Source organism: Leopardus geoffroyi, chromosome A1 (genome assembly GCF_018350155.1).
Source record: "Leopardus geoffroyi isolate Oge1 chromosome A1, O.geoffroyi_Oge1_pat1.0, whole genome shotgun sequence".
Taxonomy (NCBI): Eukaryota; Metazoa; Chordata; class Mammalia; order Carnivora; family Felidae; genus Leopardus; species Leopardus geoffroyi.
In genome coordinates, this window is record NC_059326.1 from 53,364,594 (window position 1) to 53,389,613 (window position 25,020).

At 35.1% G+C, this 25,020-nt stretch overlaps 1 protein-coding gene across 26 annotated transcripts in view; it reads right to left on the reverse strand.

The window, feature by feature from the left end:
* The window catches only part of RBM26 (RNA binding motif protein 26), an 83,946-nt gene that overhangs the window by 35,404 nt on the left and 23,522 nt on the right, over window positions 1–25,020 (reverse strand). For 10 of the 26 annotated variants that reach the window (XM_045480252.1, XM_045480242.1, XM_045480180.1 and 7 more), the window contains 11 exons: window positions 17,730–17,848; window positions 16,977–17,113; window positions 14,614–14,702; window positions 13,723–13,940; window positions 11,741–12,001; window positions 10,727–10,966; window positions 10,129–10,299; window positions 9,608–9,763; window positions 4,606–4,717; window positions 3,352–3,511; window positions 528–692 (listed from right to left, as the gene is read on the reverse strand). In XM_045480252.1, coding sequence (XP_045336208.1) covers window positions 528–692; window positions 3,352–3,511; window positions 4,606–4,717; window positions 9,608–9,763; window positions 10,129–10,299; window positions 10,727–10,966; window positions 11,741–12,001; window positions 13,723–13,940; window positions 14,614–14,702; window positions 16,977–17,113; window positions 17,730–17,848 — 1,828 coding nt within the window. The remainder of the gene's footprint in view (window positions 1–527; window positions 693–3,351; window positions 3,512–4,605; window positions 4,718–9,607; window positions 9,764–10,128; window positions 10,300–10,726; window positions 10,967–11,740; window positions 12,002–13,722; window positions 13,941–14,613; window positions 14,703–16,976; window positions 17,114–17,729; window positions 17,849–25,020) is intronic. The other 16 variants (XM_045480310.1, XM_045480258.1, XM_045480317.1 and 13 more) reach the window with 3 other exon arrangements.

Here is a 25,020-nt window from a genome sequence, read left to right on the forward strand (position 1 = left end):
TTCTTTGCATAAATTATTTGTAAAGTAGGGGAAAAAAATTAAAAATCTACCCTTCGCTGTATCTTTTGTATCTTTTAAATGAAAAGGAGAAAGTTAAATCAAGAAACAAATTGCTATAAAACTCTCCTACAAGCAATTGATCTAACTTTACAGACTGATTGGCTCAATGACTGAAAAACAGAAAGAGGGAAGGAAGGAGGGAGAGAGGAAGGGAAGGATTTCCAAGATGAACACAGAGTCTGAGTTTCTGGAAAAATGTATAGCTGCCATATACTGAGTGTCTACTGCCTACCAGGGACCTTTCTCTAACTTAGCATCCTATAATTGTCTAAACTAGGAATTCACTTCATAATAAAATGAGAGAACAGGTTGGAGACATTAAGTAACTTCCTTTAGTCTCTACAGCCAGCAGTGGAAGAGCCAGAATCTGAACTCAAGTCTACCTGACTGCAGTAACTCTGTTCTTAAACACTATGCTAAGAGCTTTCTAAGGAAAGCACTGAATTTCACACAAATCTCTCTCCTACCTTTGGAGAAGTAGTTTGTAACTGCTGGGTACTTCCTTCTCTGTGCCAATAAACCTTAATAAAGCGATTGTTTAGTACTGCTTCTGTACTTGATATTGCTTTCTTTGCTTCTTCATATGTTGCAAATTGGATGAGGGCACCTTCAGGATCCCCATTATAAGCAACCTAAGATTTAAAATATGAAGAACACTGAATTACAAATGAATCCAGTGCTTCATCCAATAAAATTCCTCAAGAGATGAGATTCTGGTCCTTCCCGGTACTATTCTTTGTTTACCCTTTCTTTAAAGCTAGATTATTTACCATGGTTTACTTTCACTCCAGAAGAAAGGTAAACTGAGTACTGTTCAGAATAGAACCAGAGCCTCCTCTATGTAATACTTTGTAAAGAACGCTCATTGCACAAATGTTATATACAAGCAATCAAAACGTTTCATTTTTTACCCCCAGTATTAATACTGAGAAATAATCCCTATATCAATGAGTGATGAGGCCAAGATCCAGAGTCAGGAGAAGCCAGTAAACTACTTTGAAAGAGGTGACTCTAACTAAAAATTACAGAAAAATCCATTTGTAAAAATTTCCATATTCGCAGCTGTCAAAAAATATTTCCAAGAGTGTGAGAAAATTTAAGGGGGGGAAGGGATTTACATAACAATAGCAATTACACTTTACACATAAAGAAAATGAGATTCAGAGTATGTGAGTCTGCAGATCCATACAAATAACAGGTAACAGATCCAAGGCTTTTCACTTCAAATTTCTTGTTCTCTCAGTAATAGTAGTGTTTTCTAAAGTGTGGTACACAAGTCATTGGTAGTGAAGCAATACAAAATAGGGACTAAGAGCACAGACTCTAAATCAAACTGCATGACTCAAACCTTGACTGCTATGTTCATGGGAGACCATGAGCAAGTTATTTAACCTGTGACTCTGTTTCCTCTTCAAAAATGGGATAACAATACCTCACTCTGTAGTGTTAAGAATCAAATAATAATTTATATAGAACAGAGAATATATAGTAAGTATTCAATAAATATTTACTTTTACAAGGGTGATTTTAGGTAGCATGTTAATAATCATACATTTATTGGAATTTAAAACTTCAATTTTACCCATAGGCCTAATCAGAATAAAGTTAATTTTTAAATGATTTTTAAAAACATGTTTTGCAAATAATAATACAGGTCATATGCATACACAGCAAAAGGCCTAGTAAAGAGATGAGATATTAACCTCACTAGTAACTGAGGAAATGCAAACTGAAACAACAGTGAGATACCGTGTTTTGCTCCTCAGCTTTGAAAAATTTCTTAAATTTAATTTTACTAGGGCAGTTAAATTGCACAAGGAAAAGAATATTCTGAAAACTTTTTGTGTCTGGATCTAAATGTGGGAGATACAATTGTATTGCTGTAAAAAGATATTCAGAGACATTCAAGATTAGATAATTACAGGGTAATACATATACCACGGGCCTATATATTTTTTATTTATTAAAAAATTTTTTTCCGAACATTTATTCATTTTTGAGAGACAAAGCATGGCACAGAGAGAGGGAAACACAGAATCTGAAGCAGGCTCCACGCTCTGAGCTGGGGCTCAGACTCACAAAGTGTGAGATCATATATTTTTTAATATATATATGTTTTTGATGTACTGACTGAATGATAAGTAGACACAGAAATACAAAAAAAATCTAAAATAATACATGATAAATTGTTAATAATGTAATTATGGGGATATATGGTAAGGGGAACTGAGAAGGACACACAGCTGAAGGAGAAACACTTTCTTGAAATTCTATATAAATCTCTATTGCCCCATACCAAGAAAGCATTCATTTTTTTCATGTTACTTTTATATTATTTTTTAAATGTTAAGAGGGGCGCCTGGGTGGCTCAGTTGATTAAGTGTCCAACTTCGACTCAAGTCATGATCTTGAGGTTCGTGGGTTCAAGCCCCGCATTGGGCTCTGTGCTGACAACTCAGAGCCTGGAGCCTGCTTCGAATTCTGTGTCTCCCTCACTCTGCCCCTCCTCCGCTCACGCTCTCTCTCTCTCTCTCAAAAATGAATAAACACTAAAAAAAGAAAAATTTAAATGTCAAGAAAGCAAAATTTTCCAAATAACATCAGCTGTACTCTCTAAAATTTATTCTTATTTTCATCAGATTAATGGAAAGAATTATTTTAGCTGACAAAAATGGGGGGAAAAAAGGCCCTACATTATTTAACACTTTCAGTATACCTAATAATGTAAACTTAATACTGAATAACCTTACAAGTTAACATACACTCCAGCCAAGGTCTGATTTTAGGTGAAGTCAAATACAAATTACATTGATATTTAATCTTGAAGGACATTCAAAAGTGATAGGGGGAAAAAGTAAATGTTTAAACTAATTATGGATTACATGGTATTTGGGCCCCAAAGGTATCTGTTACATGCTTCCCAACACATACAGGCAGCAAAAATAACCAGACTGAAACTTTCTGCAGTAATAATGTGGAGAAACTAAGGAAATGAACACTACTATAAAGACTAGATTTTCCTAGTTTGAAGATTTAAAGTTTTTATAATTCTATGATAACTTCTATCAGGTAAACAGTACATAAAATGTGATCAAACTCCTGCTTTTTGAAAGTAAAAAAACTTACTCAAAATCACACAATATTTCAAAAATATAGTTTCATTTCATTTCCAACTTTCCAAATTTAGAACATAAGCAAATTTTCCATATTCCTTTATAAAAGTATTCTTCTACTGTATTAAGTTTCCTCCTAAAATAAGCAAAAACCACAAAATTACTTCATAGCTCTTACCTGTAAGTTAACCAAGGTTCCAAATCGACTAAAATGTTCATTAAGTTTGCTGATATTATTTAATTCTGGAGGAACTTTTCTGAGTTCAAGTTTGGTATTTTCATTTCCAAACTGAACCTTTTTCTGGAAGCCTGGGCTGTTTGTTCTATTAAAATTTGGCCTGTAACAAAAATCAAGCTGATTAATACATTCATTTGTAAATCCTGACCCCTATCAAGTACAGATTAATGAGGTTTTACAACTTAAGCTTAATTTTTTTTTCAAAACTGAAATTACTGGTTGATAAAGAAAATTTAAATTTCTCCCAAAAACTGAAATTTCCATTAGTAGTATATATATCTTTCATAGAAGCCAAATGAGAAGGGTTCTTGTCATTTGTCATGTTCCACTTTAAATCCATTCCTACTTAAAATCCTTAGCAGGAAAGATCCAGCACCCTCTTTCAATAAATTTGCATATATAATTTTTGTTGTACTTCTGCAAAAGCTAGCTTACTGAAATGTATCCTATTCTAAAACACTGATTAAAAACAAGAAATGACTGTTTCAACCACTTTCCAACTCAGAAAAAATGTCAAAACTATAGCCCATAAATCTGACTATTGAATAAAGGACAAAACTGTGGCCCAGGGAAGTGACACTGCTTGCCTTAAATCACAGAATTACAGGCAGAGCCAGAACTAGGTATTAGCCATTATTAAATGATATTAAAGTATGAAAGTGTGATCCTTTCCTTTAACTTGCAAATATTCATAAGAGAATCATCACACGCACCCCAAAATTCAGATTCCTTACCTCTTTCTCTGAAGCCCTTCCCTGACAATTTGTGTCTATCCAGCCTCCCCTGCTCCCCGAAAGATCACTTTCTAGCTCTTAACAGGACCAGCCTACATGCTAAAGCCTCCTCCCAAACCAGACCCAACTTCCTTCCTTAATGGGCTCATGACTATCCTTTATATAGGTAGTTTTCAGTGACATCTCTCAGTGAAGGGGTGTTTTATGGGGAGATGCAGGATGACAGAAAGAGGAAAAACTGTGTCCTCAACTACCACACCAATTCCATTTGAAAATGCCTCCCAAGTGCCAATTAACTTAAAAACTTTTGGAAACCAATGTACACACTAGTGTAGCATCGCCTATAGAACAAAGTTATAGAGCGTTCATTTTAAAAGAGAATACTATACTGTCATAATAATATTCCAGTATTCTAAAAATCACTGCATAATAAAATTCCTCAATTTTCCCTGCAGCTTACTTATCAAACCAGGTCTTCTTTGTAGGAGCTCCAGGCTCCCCGGAACCAATGGTTCTTTTCCTTGATTCAGAATCCACTACTATCCTCATACTGCTTTTATTAGGAGGCTTTTCTATTTGAAAAGAAAAGAGAGCACAGATTAATATTTTCTGTTTATCATAGCTATTTCCTTAAATGCAGAGTGAAAACAAAGTTCTGGCTTTTGTCCAAATATACATTCTTGGAAGAAATAGTTAAATGTATGTTCACATAAAGTAATTTAAGGGATTTTAACTTATTTTGAGTTCATGTCATACGTAAGTAAAGAAGACTCAGTAATTCTTACATGTCAAGTTAAATATGACTTTGTAAGCTACTTTTTGGGGGTGTGGAGGGTAAAATCCATATCACTGTTTCCATTTGCCATCACCCTCGCCATAAATAAGTAAATGTACAAATAAACAACAAATAAACTATCTTGAGGCTTTGAGTTCATAGTTTTGAAATCAAATGCACAACCTAGAAGATTCAAAATTTAGTATTAATCCAATGACCTTTCTTTAAGAACTGATAACTCAGAGTTGCGACTGAAGTGAGTTGCCTATTTAAGTATCAACATAGTAACATAAAGTATACTTGACTTTAAAAAGTAAATATTCAAGACTGAAATACAGTGCAGAAGAGCTATATATATCTGCTACTTTCAACACTTTACATTTACTTTGTTGGAATTTGACAAGCACAGTACATTTAACCTGTTATTCCCAAATGACCCTAAAGCTTAAAACATGCAAACCTTAATCCACACAGAAAAATATAATGGATACATTGATTGCATATATCCTATTCTTAGTATTTTTGAACAAATAGCTAACCAAAGGAACTGAGGATTTTTCAGCACAATCTCTCTCATGGATGGCTACAACTATGATCTCCACACAGAAGATCGTATCAATCTTTCTACCACACACAAGCTCTGCTCTAAGAATAAGTCCTAAATTTTTAATTTGTTGGTTTTCTTTGGCCATCTTCTGGAAATCCTACAGGTTTCTCAAAATTCACTACAGCATATACAAAATACAAATTATCTTTATATCAAATGTATATTTTAAAATCTTTGTTAAACATTACTATCAATGAAACTAACATTCTCCCAATCATATTGATTTCTGAATCTGCCCATATCCCTTCAATTCATCTTGCATATATTTCCTCTCATTTCTCACTAAGACAATCTTAGTACAAACTTGCATTACTTTTCACGTAATCTACTGTACTAACTGGATTTCTGCTTCTGGATTCTCCTTCCAGAAATTTATCCTACATAAAGAACTGGCAAAATCAGTGCCTCACAGCTCTGCTGCTTTCCTCCCTCTTCAGCCTCTTCCTCTAAACTGACACTTCCCTCCCATTAACATTGAAGCAAGCTCGGGGCGCCTGGGTGGCTCAGTCGGTTGAGTGGCCGACTTCGGCTCAGGTCATGATCGCACAGCTCGTGAGTTCAAGCCCCGCGTTGGGCTGTGTGCTGACAGCTCAGAGCCTGGAGCCTGCTTTGGATTCTGTGTCTCCCTCTCTCTCTGCCCCTAACCCACTTGCATTCTGTCTCTGTCTCTCTCATAAATAAATAAAAACGTTAAAAAAAAAAAAAAATTGAAGCAAGCTCAAATTACTCCGTATTTATTTATTTATTTTAATCTTTATTTATTTTTGAGAGAGAGACAGAGTGAGAGCAGGGGAGGAGCAGAGAGAGAGGGAGACACAGAATCCAAAGCAGGCTCCAGGCCCTGAGCTTTCAGCACAGAGCCCAACATGGGGCTCAAACTTACGAACCGCGAGATCATGACCTGAGCCGAAGTTGGACGTTCAACCGACTGAGCCACCCAGGCCCCCCAAATTACTCCATTTTTAAAAGAAACTCCATAAAACTACTTCCTCTCCAGACACAGGTGTCTCCCTCTCTCTCTCTCCCCCTCCCTCCCAACCCCCCCTCCCCCCCAGCTATTTCCTAAGAGGTGTCTGTCTACATTTGCTAACTTGCTTCCCTACCACCAATTTCCTCTGGAAATTGGCAGCTGCTTCCATTACTGAACTTAACTTGTTCATCCTAAATTCCCTGATGTCCTAACTTGTTGCTTAAGCTTATAAATAAATCCCAATCCTTCTCTTATTTGACCGCTCAAGAGTATTAAATGCTGTTCATCACCTTCTTCTCCTATCTTCTCTTGATTTGCAGGACTCTGCAACAGGATTTTTGACCTTACTCCTGTCTCCCAAGCCTGGCTCAGTAGGTTTTTTGAAGTCTTTGAGCTATCAAATATCCTTTTTTACTTTATTATGTTCTTTACTTGAAGGTTCACTAAGAGAGACAGTAGTAAGTTTTCCCCCCAGTCATTGTAACGTGTTTGTTCCAACTCATCTATGTTCTCTATCAGATTCTCTTTCATTGTTATTTATTTAAGACTGTTAAAAAAACAAAAGCAAATTCTTCTTGGTATATAATTAGCAAATGTGTCTATTAGTTATATGTACTGAGTTTTTCCCCCAATATCCTTTTAATGAATTGTTTTTTTTGCTGACGGCAAATGAAAAACCACTCAGTCCTTATTTCTATATATATCCAGTGAAGGGAACATCCATCAAATTCTCTACCTCCTTAGAAATCTGAAAAGAACAATTCTCAGAGCCCCTCGGTCACTTTTATACTAGGAGTTCTAAGGCATCAATGCGCCTATATTTTTTCATTTGTTTAATAATGAGAATTCCTCATAAGTTTCAAGTATGAAACATAATGATATAATTATCACATAATAGTCTGTGACAAATTCAAATTAAGGCCATCTACAGACTATAAGAAATGTACATTCAGTATTATATAATAAACAATATTAAAAACTTTTAATTATGCATCCAGGACAATAAATTTCAAACCAAATAGGCAAAAGATGAAAACTTCTTAGGGGGAGAAAGAATGACAAGAGTTGAGAAAATAGAAGTATAAGTACTACTCAATTTAAATGGGCTGCTAAGTCAGTTCTGTGGTACCGAGAAACAATGTTATTACTGGAAAATATATTCTTAAACCAGGTCACAAAAATAGTACGGGGTGGGGCGCCTGGGTGGCGCAGTCGGTTAAGCGTCCGACTTCAGCCAGGTCACGATCTCGCGGTCTGTGGGTTCGAGCCCCGCGTCGGGCTCTGGGCTGATGGCTCAGAGCCTGGAGCCTGTTTCCGATTCTGTGTCTCCCTCTCTCTCTGCCCCTCCCCTGTTCATGCTCTGTCTCTCTTTGTCCCAAAAATAAATAAACGTTGAAAAAAAAAAAAAATTTAAAAAAATAGTACGGGGTGTATCTGAAGAACAGTACTAAAATAATCACTATGTACAATGATTCTATAGGAAAAGGCATTTAAATTTCTAACCATATATACTAGACATTTCTCTCTCAACAGGGCCACTTCCTGTAACTTGTAACTACAAGCATGTGGAGCTGAAACTACCCTCAGTGCAACTTCTACATTGCTGCAAGACTGTTTGCAGGGAGTGTGGTCCTTTTTCCTTTCCTTAATAACCAACAAAAAAGTTTGCCTGGCATTGGAATGGGTCTAGTAAAGACTGATCTGTAGTAGCATATATTTATGCCATTCCAAAGCAGCAAGGTAAGAGATGACTTCACGTGGGAGGTTCCAGTAAGAGCAAGAAGTGTTGACTGGCATGATGAAAAGAAAATACGTGCTAAGTGGTGACCAAATAAAAAAAGGGTTTTCTCTGAACTAGTCAAGTAAGACATTTGAGGGATAAAGAGCCACAATCTTAAGTGGCTTATAACTTTCATTTATGAGAAATCTTATGTCCCTTACATAAAACTGTTAAAAAATCCTTTCTTCTCTAGTTGTTGTTAATGATAGCTATTAGAATTCCTCAATAAGAATTTAAAAGGTATGAAGGGAAAGGTGGCATCCACATGAAATGCTTTCCTCTGATGTCAGACGATATAAATTAAACTGGATATAAATTATAATGTTCCTCATATCTCTATTATAAAAAGTGCTTTGAACACTGAAGTTAGATGCTCAGAATCCGATAGTTTCAACAAACAAATCAAAAAATGCAAAGTATAGTAATCACAAGCTTACTAAACCACATTAGGTATTGACTGTTAATTAACAAGTTGGGTTATTTTATTTGTGATTAATGAGGCATGACTTTTTTTTTTTTGACTAGAAAAAAAAGACAGCAAGGCAAGACTAGAAAGAAAATGGGATTTAAAAATTAGTTGAATTAAGGAAAAAGATCTATAAGTATTGGCCTACATAATATTTTCCATTATGTCTAACAATCCCTCATCCCCTGATGTCAAATACTATCTGTAGCAAACGCTCCCTCTTTCAAACAAATACCAGTGCTCTCCCTCCTCTGAACCTTCCTATCAGTTTGCACCCCCAGGACAGCAGTTTTGCTCCCAGCAGTCTATACATAGGTCCCCCCAGCTTCTGACTTTATCATCAAAACTCTTATCGTCTTCTCTCATTTAGAAATCTTATCATATAGTCTGTCTCCTCTAAGAGAATTTTCGAAGCTAATGAGTCACTTCCTAAAAAATAATTCCTTTTGCTTAACGTAACAAATTCAATACATGTAAAATGCGTATCAACCACAAGTTTGTAAAGCTGATTTCATTATCCAATCTATGAAAAAAATATCTATTTTCAGGAATTAAGCATTATTTTCAAGAGTTTAAATGAACCAATTAAGACTGCAAATGATAGAAAATACCCCAAAAAGCTACCTTGGAAAATATGTACTTTTGGGAAATTCCTTTCCCCTTAGGTGGCAGAATAAAGTGGCACCAGTAACAGAAATAGAGAATCACACACTACCTTTTCTCTTAAGAGAAACCAAAGCATCAGAGGAATAAACTTAATCACCATCCCTTTCTCAACCCCAATAAATGCAAGACCACATTCTTTACAAATGTCTTGCCATTCATGATATGAAAATGATAAGAAGAGAAGATTAACCGGGGTACCTCTGGGTGGCAAATCCATATCCCCTGATGTCAGTCCTATCAAGTTAGGCCTCTGTGCGTGCACTCTGTGTCTATACATAGGTCTGGAAGTGTTTGTTATGCTGGGGGCTTCAGGATTGTAGCCGTCTGTGTCATATGTATCTGGTAATACAAAAACTGTAATTAAAAAACAATTATAAAACGCCACTTGGTAATATTTTTACATTGATAATAAAAAAAAAGTACATTACACAACATATTCTAATATACAGCTAACATGCTGTATGTATCAAAAAGAAAATTTAGTTTTATAAAAATGAAAATGTTATTAAACAAAATATAACTTAGTTTTTAAAACAAATCATAAATGAGGACTTGCATTTAACATCCATTCGCTATATCTACATCTTATTCTATAGGATTTTAGTGAGAAAAATAAACCTAATAGAGCTAGTCAGTCTCTAGACGTTTTTATATTCCTACCTAAAACTCTGCTCTAAAACTTCATTACATTATGAATACAAAGAGGGGCAAAACTGCACCTGCAGTAAAAAGAGAGGGTGGAGCAGGAGGAGGCTGGTGATGGATGCCAGTCGTTACTACGGTAGGAACAGAACTGGTTGCAGAGTTTGGGGGAGCATCCATGCCAGATGGCTGCAAAGGAGGAAGTGGAGGTGGTGGTCCTGTCAAAACCAAAGAATAAGAAATATCATCTGAAAGCAAACAAATAAAATAAGTTACTATATATCCAAACATGATATTCTCATTTATCAGCACAATTATAATATCTACAAACTCCCAAGTTCTTACAACTGTATTAGTTTTCTAAGGTAAGATATCCTGTTAATGTATACCAAAAACAGGTTTGTCTTATAAGCTATAAAGGACTACTGGCAGCTGGGATTCATCAGGGACGTGCATTAAGTCAGGGCCACTCCAAACCACAATAAACCATAGGTCTGGCAAAGCCTGCGAAGTCAGAGTATATTCTAAGTAAGAGTACGTTGCTCTTAGTTTTTAGCAGGCAACTATAGGATTACTTTAGATATTTTTTAACAAAAGCAAGCATCAAACCATTAACTTTGTAAAGACTATGAAGAGACAGATATTAGGCACCAGCAAGCAAATGTAGTTACTTACCTGTGACAGGTGGAAGGCTGGGTGGTAATGGGCCTGGTGGTGGCACTGGGGGTCTCAGATTCACAGGTGGGGGTGTAAGAATTGGTGGAGGTGGGGGAAGTCCAGGAGGAGGCGGTCCTTCAACAACTGGAGGCTGTGCTGGGAAAGGCAGCATGCCAGGAAGATTCACATCTTCTACAACTACGGGGTCACTTCCGTGGTCAAAAGGGCACATGTCTCCTCTCATACAGAAACCTTTTTCTGTAAGGAAGAATAATTAAAAATATGGTTAAGTGCTGGATATATAAATTTTCTATAAGTTATCAAAGGCAAGACCTTTAAAAATAAAAAAAATTTAATATTGGGCCAGTTTAACTATATAAGAGCTAATTTCCAGTAATATAATTTTGAAGTAGATAATATAGCTAACACACACATTAAAAAATACATCACCAAATTAAAATAAGTCTACTTAGCTAGCAAGACATAATATATAACTTTTATAACATAATATACATATTATATAGTATATATACTTTTTGTCACTAGAAATATTTCATTTAAATCTCACCAAAAACTTCAAGACTATTGCAACTACAGCCTTAATAAAAATTATAAAACTTTTACAGTAAAACTTTAAGAGTCTTCATTAATAAAATTCTTATACAGGTGAGAGTCACATGTCTAGGTTCTGCTTACATGCCAATAACTATTTACTTCTAAAGAAGTAAGTTTTGTCAAGAATGTTTCAGTAGCAGATTCTCAAATAACTCAGTATATATTTTTGTTTGGTAAACTTCAAAAATATATTAAGATTTATGTGTAAATAAGCAATATCTTTAAATTGGTATACAACAGTCAGTGGTGACTAATGAAGGTTTAAATAATATGAGCAATTCAAGAAGTGCCTAAGACTAATTTACCACCATTTCCAATACATTAATTATCTTTGAGTAACTACAAAATCTAGACTCATGGAATGCTGTCAACTGGAAATACTGACTCAGTACATCATGAAACATTAGAAAGACTTACCATCATAGTCTCTACACCGTTTCTTTGGCATGGGTGGTCTTACATATGAGTTATGGTCCACTTGGTCTTCATGAAATTCAGACCAACTTTCGGTAGTGTTATTACCATGATGAGTAGGAGCAATTACTGTAATAGTGCTGCTCAAAGTAGGTACAGGGTAGTGACCAGATGATATATTGGGTACCGAAGAGACTGGAGTATAATTGTTTTCTAGTGGATCTGTTCTATCCAGGTCGTACTTAGGTTTTACTAGATCCCTTTCTGCAACAAAATATAAAGGACTTATAAAATTATACTCTATTAAAAAGAAGTCCCAGATCTACAAAACAGTGGTAATTTTGCTGAACAGAAAAAAAATGTTCATATTTTACACAGTCCTCCTTTTCTTTTGAAAACTACTAAATGAATATACAATGTTCCAAGACCAGTGGTTTCTTTTCAATATGACCTATACTATAAAATTACATATCATGTTGCTATACTTAATGAACATTTTTTCTGTTTACAGAAAAAAAGAGATTTATTTTCTTCACTACAATCTTAGTATGCATAACTTCAGCCCACAAAACATACAACTAAAATATGGTTATTTTTTCTGTGATGAACATTTGTCATCTACCTAAAGTTCCTAGCATGCCTTTTTAATAAATACCATACATTATTAATAATATTAATGGTGAAAGCTATTTATTGAAGATAGAAATGGATGAGCGAAGAGGAAGGAAAAAAAGTTCATGTTAAACATGAACAAAAACATTAGCTAGGCTGTCTATGGTCCCAAGGAAAGAGAAAAGGATTAAGGAGACTAGTTACATAAAGCGATATGTGGAAAGGCCTAGTACACCTAGATCAGAGAGGAGGAAAACACTAAGAAAAAAGTAACAGAGAAGTATAAAGCTTATACGCAGACTTGGTATAATAGAAATAAATATTGTTTCCCAATAACTAAAGGTGACTGTACAATATAGGCTGAAAGAGTAGCAAAAAATCTAAGCTTGAGTAAAGGTGTTTTATTTGAAGGTGTTTTAGTTGTTTTTTTCTCCTATGGTTTCTTCCTTTCAATAACACACACTGGAAGAAAAATTATACATGTTGGAAATGACATGCTCTTGCAAATACACACATCTGAATGAGAAATTTAATTGTTTTCTTAATTTTAAGGTATAAACTGAATACATTTATACAATTTAATGAATTTTATCTATGTACACACATGTGAAACCAAACACCGTAACCAGAATAACATACACACTAATACATAATCATCACCCCCCAAAAGTACCCTTTGCTCCTTAATAAGTCATCTGTCCTTTACTCCATGCCAGGTGACCACGGATTTGTTTCCTATCACCATAGATTAATTTGCATTTTCTAAAATTTTATATATATTCTTTCTCGTCTAGCTTCTTTCACTCAGCAGTATTATTTTGAGATCCATCCTTGTGTCACACACATTATCCAAAGTTCTGTTCTTTTCATCCACTGTACGGATGCATCAGTTTATCCATTCACATGACATCCGAGTTGTTTCTAGTGTTTGGCTACTGCAAACGAACGTACCATGATCACTCATGTACAGCCTCCATAGAAATACACTTCTGTTTCTCTTACATAAATACTCAGGCGTTAGGATAGCTGAGTCATTCAGTATGTATAGATTTAATTTTTAAGATACTATGAAAGTATGTTCCAAAGAGTTCAGTTTATCTCCATCCTTGCTAATACTAGATAGAGTCAGCCTTTTCACTTGCAGTCATTCTGAAAGGCATGCAGTGGTGATTCACTGTGGTTAAAATGTGCATGAAATAAAAATTTTAGAAGAAATTTTTAAAAAAGCATTCACTTGGACCACAAAATACATCAAAATGGAAAAAATGAAGGCAACACTAACAAAAATTAAAACTGTTTTTAAAACCCTCAAATACAGTTTTTTCACAATAGAAGAATGCTAATCAGAATATACATATATATGAATTATTTACCCCGGCTTCGTGTTCTGCTTCTGCTTCTAGTCCTACTTCTATCCCTATCCCTGTCACGAAGTCTCTCTTTACTCCAACTTCGACTCCGACTCCTGCTGTAACTGCGACTTCGGCCTCGTCTTCTATTGTACCGATCTCTGTATGAATCTCTTCGAGGAGGGTTTCGATCATAATCTCTTTTGCGAGAACGATCATCTTTTTTCCTCTCATCACGACTTCTAAAGAAATAAATGATCACTTTTAGGAAAATAATTTTTAAGTAGATACAGGAAAAGAATCATTAAATGCAAAAGTATTATTTAATTCTTATAATGTTATGATTCTTTAACCCACCGCAAATATAGGAAACTCAAACTGAAAAAACTGAACATGATCTGCTCAAAAACTCTAAAACCCTTTAAAGGAAAAAAAAACCTCCCAAATAACTCAGGCCTTTGTCTTATATACAAAGACATTTTTACATTTAGCATCTGTACATCCTGTCATATAGAACATACAATCTTGTACATATAACTCATACTTACAGGCATGTATCACATATAATTGGCCTGTAAATGCTTTTGAAGCCTTAGTGGGGAAAAATAATTTATTCACACTAAAGGGAAAAATTCATGCAAAAAACGTTCTCACACTAAGATTTCACTGGAATTTGAAGATGGAAATAAAAACAATAGCAATAATTAATGCATGCCAAGCACTTTTCTAAACATCACTTCCAGAACCTACAAATCTGACACAAATACTCTTGGTAAGAAAGGACTGAGTTGCACTGTCCTAGACCAATAGAAGAGTACACACTACTTGCTCCTAAACAAAAGATAATCAGTCTAAGCATTCATATAAAAGATATCCAATGTCTGAACAGTGAACATGGTTCAATAAATCGATCACCTATTTTCTCTGTATCGGGAACTTGACTGGGGAGGACTATGATTTAGCCTTCTGGAAAACTTCTTCTCTCGCTCTTCCTCCTTTGTGATCTGATATACAAAGAAAAATTTGCTAAGTTTAGCAAGTTACTCCTTGCCATATTACTATTTCAGTGACTTAACTGATATTAAAACAGAAAAGTGTTTTCTTCTAAAAGCATTAAAAATATACATTTCGAAGTACAATCATTTCATTTAACAACAGAAAAAAGGCTTGTTGAAAGTTAAAGTAAATTCAAACAAGACTCAAAAATGTTTATCTTAGATAGTAACAGCTGTGAAAAAACATTTAGACAAGTGTTCTCATTTTAACATTATTAGTCTAAAGCCACTTTGATTCCTTCTTTCAAAATTCCAACATACATTCATGTTTGGTTTCATGAATTTGGTCTGGAACCAAACACATTAATAAATATAGGAGAATGCATTAGAACTAACCAAGTCAAAGGGCAGCTAGGTGACTCATTTAGTTAAGCGTCCGACTTCTGCTCAGATCATGATCTCACAGTTCCTGAGTTTGAACCCCGCATTGGGCTCTGTGCTGACAGCTCAGAGCCTGGAGCCTACTTCGGATTCCGTGTCTCCTTATCTCTTTCTGTCCCTCCCCCACTTGTGTGTGCGTGTGCGCGCGCTCTCTCTCTCTCTCAAAAGTAAATAAACATTTAAAACAATTAAAAAAATTTTTTTTCAAAAATAAACAAAAAACTAACAAGTCAGAAAGAGAGACATATGAAAAAACAATAAACAAGGTGAAACAGTTCTTCAAGTTTCTCATAGCAGTACAGCAGCTATACATTCCTCCTTTCTACAAGGGGCCTCCATTCATATTACATTATTAATAGAAAGCACCCCTGGAAAATATTCCCTTTACCAATGCTACTTTTCTGAGGCCAGAATTTTCCATGCTGTACTGTCTAGAACACAGGTTACATAGGACGTTAACAGGTGTTACCAAGAAAAACAGGATTTAGAGGATAAACAAATAGAGGAAATATTGAACATGTGGCTTCTGTAAATATGACAGGGCTCAAGGTTTTCCATTTTTAACAAGAAGTCTAAGATATTCTGATGCAGGCAGTCTACAGGATAATATAACTGTGTCCATTTATGCCAGTTGTTCCAATATCCCTCTGGGAAGAGCCTCTCACTGTCGAAAGTGTTCTATGTTGGATGAAAAATGGAAATCCTATCACTAGGCCAAACTTCGAGAAACACTGCTTAAAAGCCTTTTTTAATGCGAGTCCATAGTGTAAGATACTATGCATAAAAGAGTTAAAAGTAAACCTGAGACTGTTAGCCTCAGAAAGGCCTGCTTCTTGTAAGGTAAGCTCTTGGCTTGCATCTGTGAACTTTGATTTCTGAAGGGTTCCCATCATTCCCTGACAATAATAGCTCACTATATGCCTGAATTGTTTGTGTAAACAATATGGTTTTAGGCTGAACACATGCTCTCCTCTGGGAGTTTGAAATGTTGGTACATATTAGGCCGAAGGTTCATGTGTGACCAGCCCTAAATTGAAACCCTGGGCACTGAGTCGCTAAGAGCTTCCCTGGTTCACATGTGTTGAACTACTTGTTAAGATCTTCTGTGATTCCCCTGGGAGAAGCCTATGGAAGCTTGTGCCTATTTTCCCCCAGACTGTGCAACACCCACTTTTTCCTTTTCCCTATGCTGATTCTGCTGTAAGAAATTACAGCTGTGAGTATGACAACAGGCTAAATCCTATGACTGCTCCAAGTGATGTTCTTGAGAAATCTCAATACAAATACAAAAAGTAAAATTCAGTTTAATTATTCCATGTATGTTTAAAAAAATTTTTTTAATGTTTATTTTTGAGAGAGAGACAGACAGACAGACAGACCATGAGTGGGGGGAGGAGCAGAGAGAGAGACAGGGAGAGAAAGAATCTAAAGTTGGCTCCAGGCTCTGAGCAGTCAGCACAGAACCCGATGAAAGGTTCAAACTTGTTCATGAACTGTAAGGTCATGACCTGATTCGAAGTCGGACATTTAACCAACTAAGCCACCCAGGCACCCCTAATTCCTTATATGCTTTAAAAAAAAATTTTTTTTTAACGTTTATTTATTTTTGAGACAGAGAGAGACAGAGCATGAACGGGGGAGGGGCAGAGAGAGAGGGAGACACAGAATCGGAAGCAGGCTCCAGGCTCTGAGCCATCAGCCCAGAGCCCGACACGGGGCTCGAACTCATGGACCGTGAGATCGTGACCTGAGCTGAAGTTGGACGCTTAACCGACTGAGCCACCCAGGCGCCCCTCCTTACATGCTTTTAAAGAACATCCAAGGTTTAACACAAATCCTTACCTCTTCTTTTTTTATATCTTTTTCTTGGTGCTGAAAAAATTCTACCTTTAAGCTTCCTGACGATGGCTGCTCTGGAGGAGGTAGATAACTCTTTGTATTCACAGCATCAAAAAGTTTTTCCACAAATATCTGTGTCTCTACAAATAAAACCAAAAAAACCACAGATTAAAGAGATTTGCTAAGACATCAATTCTTCCCCTCTACACATCAGAGTTCAATATGATGAAATATACACTGACTTTTATAAATCTAGAACACTATAACACCAAGAGCTTTCCAACCAGTGTGCCATGGCACAAATCCTATGGTAATACTAATCCATTCAATTTCAGGGTAGAGGGACTAGGATGGCCAGGGCTTCTAGGCCAGTTGCTTCCAGCCATGACTTGTCTCCATGTACCCCGTGCCCTGTGTGCCAAACATAAATATCATCATTATCTAGATGGTGGCAAAATGAAAAAAGTTAGAATCACTATCTAGACAACATTCAAAGCAGTTTCTTAAGCAATACTATTTTTAAATAAACAAGCATTCAGTCATTTAATCTTTTAAGGAAAAGTATCAGCATGCTTTAAAAAAAGAGAATAAAGATGTTAAGGGAAAAAAAGCTTCCATATATGGCTAACATCAGTAATAATACTGTTTATGACAATTAGAGCCTGTTCTCGGAGTTTCTTTCATATTGTGGAAAATCTTCCTTTAAATGATTTATTGAAATAAACTAGTATTTTTAAACCAAAGATTTTTTTTTACCTTTTTGAAGAAATACATCCAGTTGATCAATACATAATGCCTTTAACTCTTTTTCACTTTTATCTTTCTTTACCAAAGCGAGAACATATTTTGCTAGGGCTGATGGATCTGCATCACAGCTGAAGAAAAAAACAATGTTGAAGGAAATTTAGCCATAAGCAATTACACATTCTAAAAACTCCAGTTATAAAACTGACTCAGTCAGTATGGTAGTTAAGTGAGTTAATATATGTAAAAAGCACCTAGCCCATAAAGCAATGAAGAAATCGAAGTTCTCTCTTATAGTATTGTATTTTACATGATATATGCGGCCATTACTCAGTATCCTTCCACATATATACTAACATATGTATTAAAAACTCAGCAGGCTTTACTATTATTTAAAAGAGAAGTTTTAACAAAGTAAAAACAGTATCAAAACATCAAAAACGTAGTATTAGTGTGGCACCAATAAAAATCCAAAAAGGCTTCCCCTCCATCCCAATAACTAAATTAGCTAAGAAAATCCAGACAGAGAGGGCACTAAAATAAAACCTGAAAACCCACTACATAGTACATTAACAACAGAAACTTTAGCTTTTATAAAGGGCATTAAAGTATCCGGAAAAAAATAAGACAGTTACTTTAGAACTCTGGAATAATGAAGACTTTTTGAGTTATGGCAAGTTATCACAAGAGTAATTTGATTGTACAAAAAAAAGGCAAAACTTCAGAATGAAGAGCCAAAAGACAAATAAAAAAAGCTCAAATTGTTTTTTTTGCAAAAGGTGAATTCTCCTAATATGCAGAGTTTCTATTAGTAAGACCAAAACCATAAAAGAAAAAGACAAAGAATACAAATAGATGCTGAACAGAAAAAGAAAAGTCAGTCTGAATATGAGTAAAAATACACCCTCATCCATAAGAGAAATTCAAACTTAAGCTATACTGAAATACTATTTTTTGGTTATAAAATTGGCAAAAATCTAAAAAATATGAAAATATATTCTGGAGATAAGACTATGGCCATACAAGCAGGTTTTCTCAAACACCGTGGCTGCTGTGAGGAAAGCAGTAGCCCCTAACGTATGGCAGCTTACAATCACAAGTACAACGGACAGCAGTTCTACTTCTCTGAAGTTGCCTCACAGACATACTTACATACTCAAAATGACACATGTACAAGTCATTCACTGTCACACTGATTGAAAATAAAAATGCAAATGTCCATTTACAGAGGACTGGAAAAAGCAATTATAGTATAGTAAATCTACACAAGGAATGGGATACACCAAAAAAATGCAAAAAAGAATGAAGAAGTTTTCCTACTACAGAAATGTTCCCTATGAATTTGTTAAATTTAAGAGGCAAGTTTAAAAAGGTAGAGAAAACCAGGTATGTTACCATTTGTGTGGGAAAAAGAGAAGAAATTATACATTTGGATTGGCTTATGTTTGAATAACAAATATGTGAAAGTATAAACAAATAATTATGGTTATTGGTTGTTTTTTTCTTTTTCTTTTTTTTTCTTTTTTTTCTTTTTTTTGAGTGGGGGGAGCAGGTAGCGGGGACAAGTGAAGGAGGAACAGAGTGAGGGGAGAAAGTTTTTGATGCCTGGGCCATGCCCACCCTAACAAAAAGTCAGATAACTCTTTTTCAACTAAGCTAAGATTGTTACCTATTTAATTAATGACCATTTTACAAGTCAGGGTGAATAACAATAAAATACTAGCAATAGCCAAGCATTAATATCTACTAATCTAGTTTGTGCTATGAACTGTACATACTGTATTTAGCTCTATTCTGTAACAGTTCTACAAAAGTATAGCGATGACCTATGTCACTGAATCAAAAAGTACATCTTAAAAAAAGACAGTGAACAGCTTTGGTTGTACAATAGAAACACCTATGGAAAAACCTGAATGCAAGTCAATCAACAGGCCTAATACAACCATCTATGTTTTGCTTCAATGTTTCATAAAGGCTGCAGGTTAAGTCTAATACAGTGTCAGAATTGACAACTACTCTATTAAGAAAATAGTATATAGCATTTATCATATACTGTAAGACTTCCTAGTCTACATTGCTGTGATAAGTATGTCTTCAAATTCTTCACTCTTCTCTTCAGAAGGTACAGCCTGATTCCCCACCCTTTGAGAGAGGGCTCAATTTAGGTGCTTAACTAAGCAGAACAGCAGAAGAATGCTCTCTTTCTGGATTCACTTCTAGAGAAATCAGCTGCCATGTTCCAAGGACACTCAAGTAGCCTTATGGAAAGCACCATGTGGCAATGAAATGAGAGCTCTAGCCAACAGCCAGACGACTGAGTCTCTTGCCAATAACCACATGTGAGTGAGCTTGGAAGTCGATTCTACAGTCTCAGTAGAACCTTGAGAAGACTACAGAACTGATCGACAGCTTAACTGCAATCTCATGATTCCGAGGCAGAAATACTCAGCTAACCTGCTTCTAAATTCCTGACACAGGAATGATAAAGGTCATGAGGTGATAAATGTCTGCTGTGCTACTAAATTAAGTTTCAGGGTAATTTGTTAGTAATCATAAGTCAACTTTCCTCATAGATCTATTTCCATTTATTTACAAAGACTTGAAATGGGCTATTACCTAAACAAGAATAAAAAAAGAAATCTGTTCCAATGGTACATGAAAAAAATTTTTTAAGACTTTTCCTTTGAAATTTATTTCAATATACGTACTTAAACCCACACTTTAAAGAGACAAAATGATTTATGGCAATTTTTTTCATGTTTTATCATAATGGGCATAGAAATATTTACATCTGTGATAAAAATAAGCATGAAGAAATGGGACAAATATAATCTCATGATGTACCTATAGCTTTACTTAGATCCAGCAATCTGGTAATACTTCATGAGAGACCCTGAAACAATACCTATTCATGTTAGGTAACCTGAATAAACACAGTAGACTAAACACTTACTTAACCAGACATCAAGCTAAACAAACTTCAATTTGTTGGAAATCACTGTGATACATAATACTATCACTGTGTTATACTGTTTTATTGCACTGCTGTTAATAAACCAATTCGGACTCTCTACACTGAGTCCAAATGCTACAATTTAATTCAACACTGGTCTGACTGTTGTGGTGAATTTTCAACTTAGTAATGGCTTTTCTAATGACTTAACTGTGACTTTATATTTCTCTTAACTGAACACCAAATCTATCTCATTGTTGCTGCATTATGTTTCTAAACAGGACACTGTAAGTCAATTAAAATTTTACCAGCTAAAAATCTAGAAAAAAAACCCTTGCGATTTCTGTAATATTATGGTTTACAGACTATAATTTTATAAAACAGCAGGACGGAATCATTTCTGAACAATGATTACTCAACATCTTCTACAGGAAGCAACTGAATCAAATCAAAAACCAATAAAAATAACAACCACCACAGCAAATCAACTACTATACACAAATATTCTAAATGCGTGAAATTGTCTGAAAGGGCAAATTACTTTTTAAAATCTGTTAGACTGTAAATTATATGGTAGAAGCAAGGTTTATAATTTCACATTTAACAGAAAAATGGGTAAATTTATACTTGAGAGGCAATTTTTCTTAAATCTTATAAGATTTCATATTTATTTTTAAAAATAAAAAAGGTATGTACTTGAAAATTACGGCTCAGTAAAAAATATCTGAACTACAGAAGTAATATGCCACAATGTCATAAATTAAGAAGAAAAGGCAAAATATGTGTTCTCTTTTCTATCTTAATTAAATGTGCCAATGCTACATTACCTGAACACCTTGCAATAACCTGCTATGCAAAATTAATGCAGTAAAAACGTTCAAATCGCCTAACCAAAGAAAATCATATTAAAATAGTAAGGGGCTATTTAAAAAAGTCTCCATGGCAAGCAAGATTGTTCATGTGGTACTTTACTGCACCAGTTGCCACTGTTGATGAGGGGTTTGTAGACTGAATGAATATATCTTGTCAGAGCTAGACTTTACCCTATGTTAAAGAATGTAGAATGCTATGTTACTAGCATTCTAGAAACAGTGAAAGAAAAACGAGACTGAAATCTCCTTTCACACCAGAGACAGCGAAAGAAAGAACAGATTTTGAAAATAGTTTCAGTACAAAGAACACTTAGTGACCAACTTCATCCCTATCTTAGAAAACAGGCCAAATTCCCTGAACCTAAGTTCCATTAAGTACTTCTCAACCAAGCAAGTACATAATTTGCCAATAAAACATCAAATTAACCACAGAGTGCCCCAACTCCAATTACCCTTGTGCGTGTGTGTGTGTGTGTATGTGTGTGTGTGTGTGTTGGGGGTTGAAGAGGGCTGGGTGGGCAAAACACAAAGAAACCATAAACTACAAAATAAAGCAGGCATAAGACATGATTTGCCAACAGCACTTGTGAAAGATGGAGTGGAAGAGGAACAACTAGGTATTTTAGTTATTAAGTCATATGAGATAAAGTGTGAAGTAGTTGGGGAAAAACTTAAATCATAAAGATGCAATAAAATAAAAACTAAGTACTAAAGAGGACAGTGCAGCTCTCCTATACAGTAAAGAGAGCCAAAGCTTTCATTTCTAGGTACCACCTTTTATAACTACATAAGCAAACTCAAACGGATTCCTGGGAAATGACCAGAATAGTAAATGAGTATCATTATCAGATAGCTTACTAGGGATTCTCAGCCTGGAAAATTGAAATGTCAGAGAAAACTTGGTGGGTTTTCAAATAATTGAAGGGCTATCACAAAAAAGATTACACGTATTCAATACATCCTCCATGGGATATAATTAGAACCAGTAAATGGAAGCAACAGATTTTGGCTTAAAATAGAGATGAACTTTTTTTAATAACCAGAAGCCTCCCAAAGGCAGAATAAACTGCTTACAAGAAAGGGAGTTTTCCATCATCAGAATGGTTTTGAGCATAAGCTGAACAGCCCCTGGCAGATAAGCACTGGAATGGATAGTAAATCGCTCACAAAACTGTAAGAGTTTAATCCCTTAGGTTTAATTTTGTTCATGCAGATATATGAAATATAAGACAATACAGTATTGTTTATAATTATGGACTTGTAAATATTAGTAATAAGAAAAATTAAGTTACCTGGCATTATAAATAAAATATACACTATTATGTAAGAGAATTTTACCAAAAACATATGAAAATCCAAAAATAAAACTTCTTACTCACATATGTAGCCTCTGGGCCTAACACAGCATCTAAGACAAAATACTGAGACAGAGAAAGAAAATATATTCAAATCTATCTCACTAGATCAACCGCTCACTTTTCTCAGGGATCCTTTCTTTTTCATCTTCATAAAGTACTGAAAATAACATGATTTACTGATTATCTTCCAAATATCACACTCATCTTTTGAAAATATTTAAGCATGTACTACGTAAGGCGCTATTCTAGATCTTGAGGATACAACTTTGAAAAAACTTAAGTTCCTGTTCTCACAGAATTTACATTAGGGGTATAGTGAGGAGACACAATACACACATAAATACACACAACATACTGTCATGTAGACAAGTGCTCTGAGGTAAAGTATGGGGATAAAACAGAGTAAAAAGAATGAAGCAAAGGAAGGAGGAAGAAACAGGAAAGAGGAGAGGAATGAATGAATACATGTTAGATAAGATCATCAGGGAAGGACCCTGATGAAGTAACATTAAACTGAATCTAAACAGGGATCAAAATGGAGTACAAATCAGCTTTGGGCTATCTGGAAAAAGGACAGCCTAGACCAAGGGAACTCAAGAGAAAAGGCCTGGAGTGGATGCTTATTTGACACTTGAGGCACAGAAGTCTAGTGGAATGGAGCAAAGACAGCATTCATGAACAGCTGGATTTCTAACCTCTCACTTCTGTAAAGATTTAAAATTAACTGTTTCAGTGAGCTTTGACAAATTAAAAGTCCAAATCACTATGAAGTCATTTAAACCAAAAATTGTAAAGACATAAAAGTAAAATTTTAACAATCTTTGAATTTATGTTAAGGATAGAGTAATAATAATGAAAAGCATTAGCACGGGTGACCATCTAAGGTCATTCTCTTCCAACAGTATCTGGGGAGGGAAGTACATACACTAAGTAAGTTGGAGAAGCCAAAGCAATTCAGAAAGTCAAATGCTAAAATAAAATCTCCCAGGGGCACCTGGGTGGCTCAGTTAGTTGAGCATCCCAACTCTTGGTTTTGGCTCAGGTCATGATCTCACGGTTTGTGGGATGGAGCCCCATGTCAGGCTCTGTGCTGGGCATGGAGCCTGCTTGAGATTCTCTCTCCCTCTTTCTGCCCCTCTCCTGTGGGCACAGGCTCACTCTCTCTCAAAATAAACATTAAAAAAAGTAATAAAATACCCCAGAGGAAGAGACTTTTATTAAGTAATACTTTAAACAGCATGAATCAAATTGCCCCTAGTTACAATGATTGTAAATTAATCCTAACACACTTTTCATATTAGTTTTTACCTTTTAATTTAGGAATTTCAAAATAGTAATGGCACATTAAAATTAAAAAAGGTACCCTTCTAGTACATTTTTTCAAAAAGAAGTTTGTTTTGTTTTACTCAAGTTTCTCAAGCAAGGCTTTAGAAACTCAGTGGAAGATAAATGAAGGAACTGAACCCAAGCTTCCATTTTCGGTAATCTTGAGAAGGTGTAACTGGAGGTGGCAGTGGAAATTAAAAATTAAATTTAAATATGTTAACTCAGTAACTTTAGAACACGGATATACACCCACATCTGTTCCTACCAAATTTTCACTTTATATTCAAGAAAAATATCTAACTTGCATCAAAGTCATAGTTCTATCATTCTATGCTTAGGATTATCATTTAGAAATCCAAATCCATTGCAACAAACATAATGCATATATTGAAAAACTCAATTGCCATAGTTTATTATACAGCTTCATTCAATTCAAGTAAGGAGGCAAAAATAGATTATTTGTATGCAGTAATGAGCTACCACAAAAACCTTCAGAGAAAAAAATCTTTAAAGAAAGGTTATTCTTTAGAATTATCACACCACTTCATTCTACAATATAAAATATAAGCATATCTAAACATGATCGATCCATGAGCATCATACAAATCACTTATCACTGCAAACACTTATCACAATATATATAATTACAACACTGAAAACTGTTCAGTCAGTTCTTTCATTCCCTATATTACCCTCAAGAAATAGCAGCAATACCTTCCTTAACAATGGTAGTTTTCAAACATTTTGGTCTCAGGATTCCTTTACATGTTAAAAATTATAGAGAACTCCAAAGA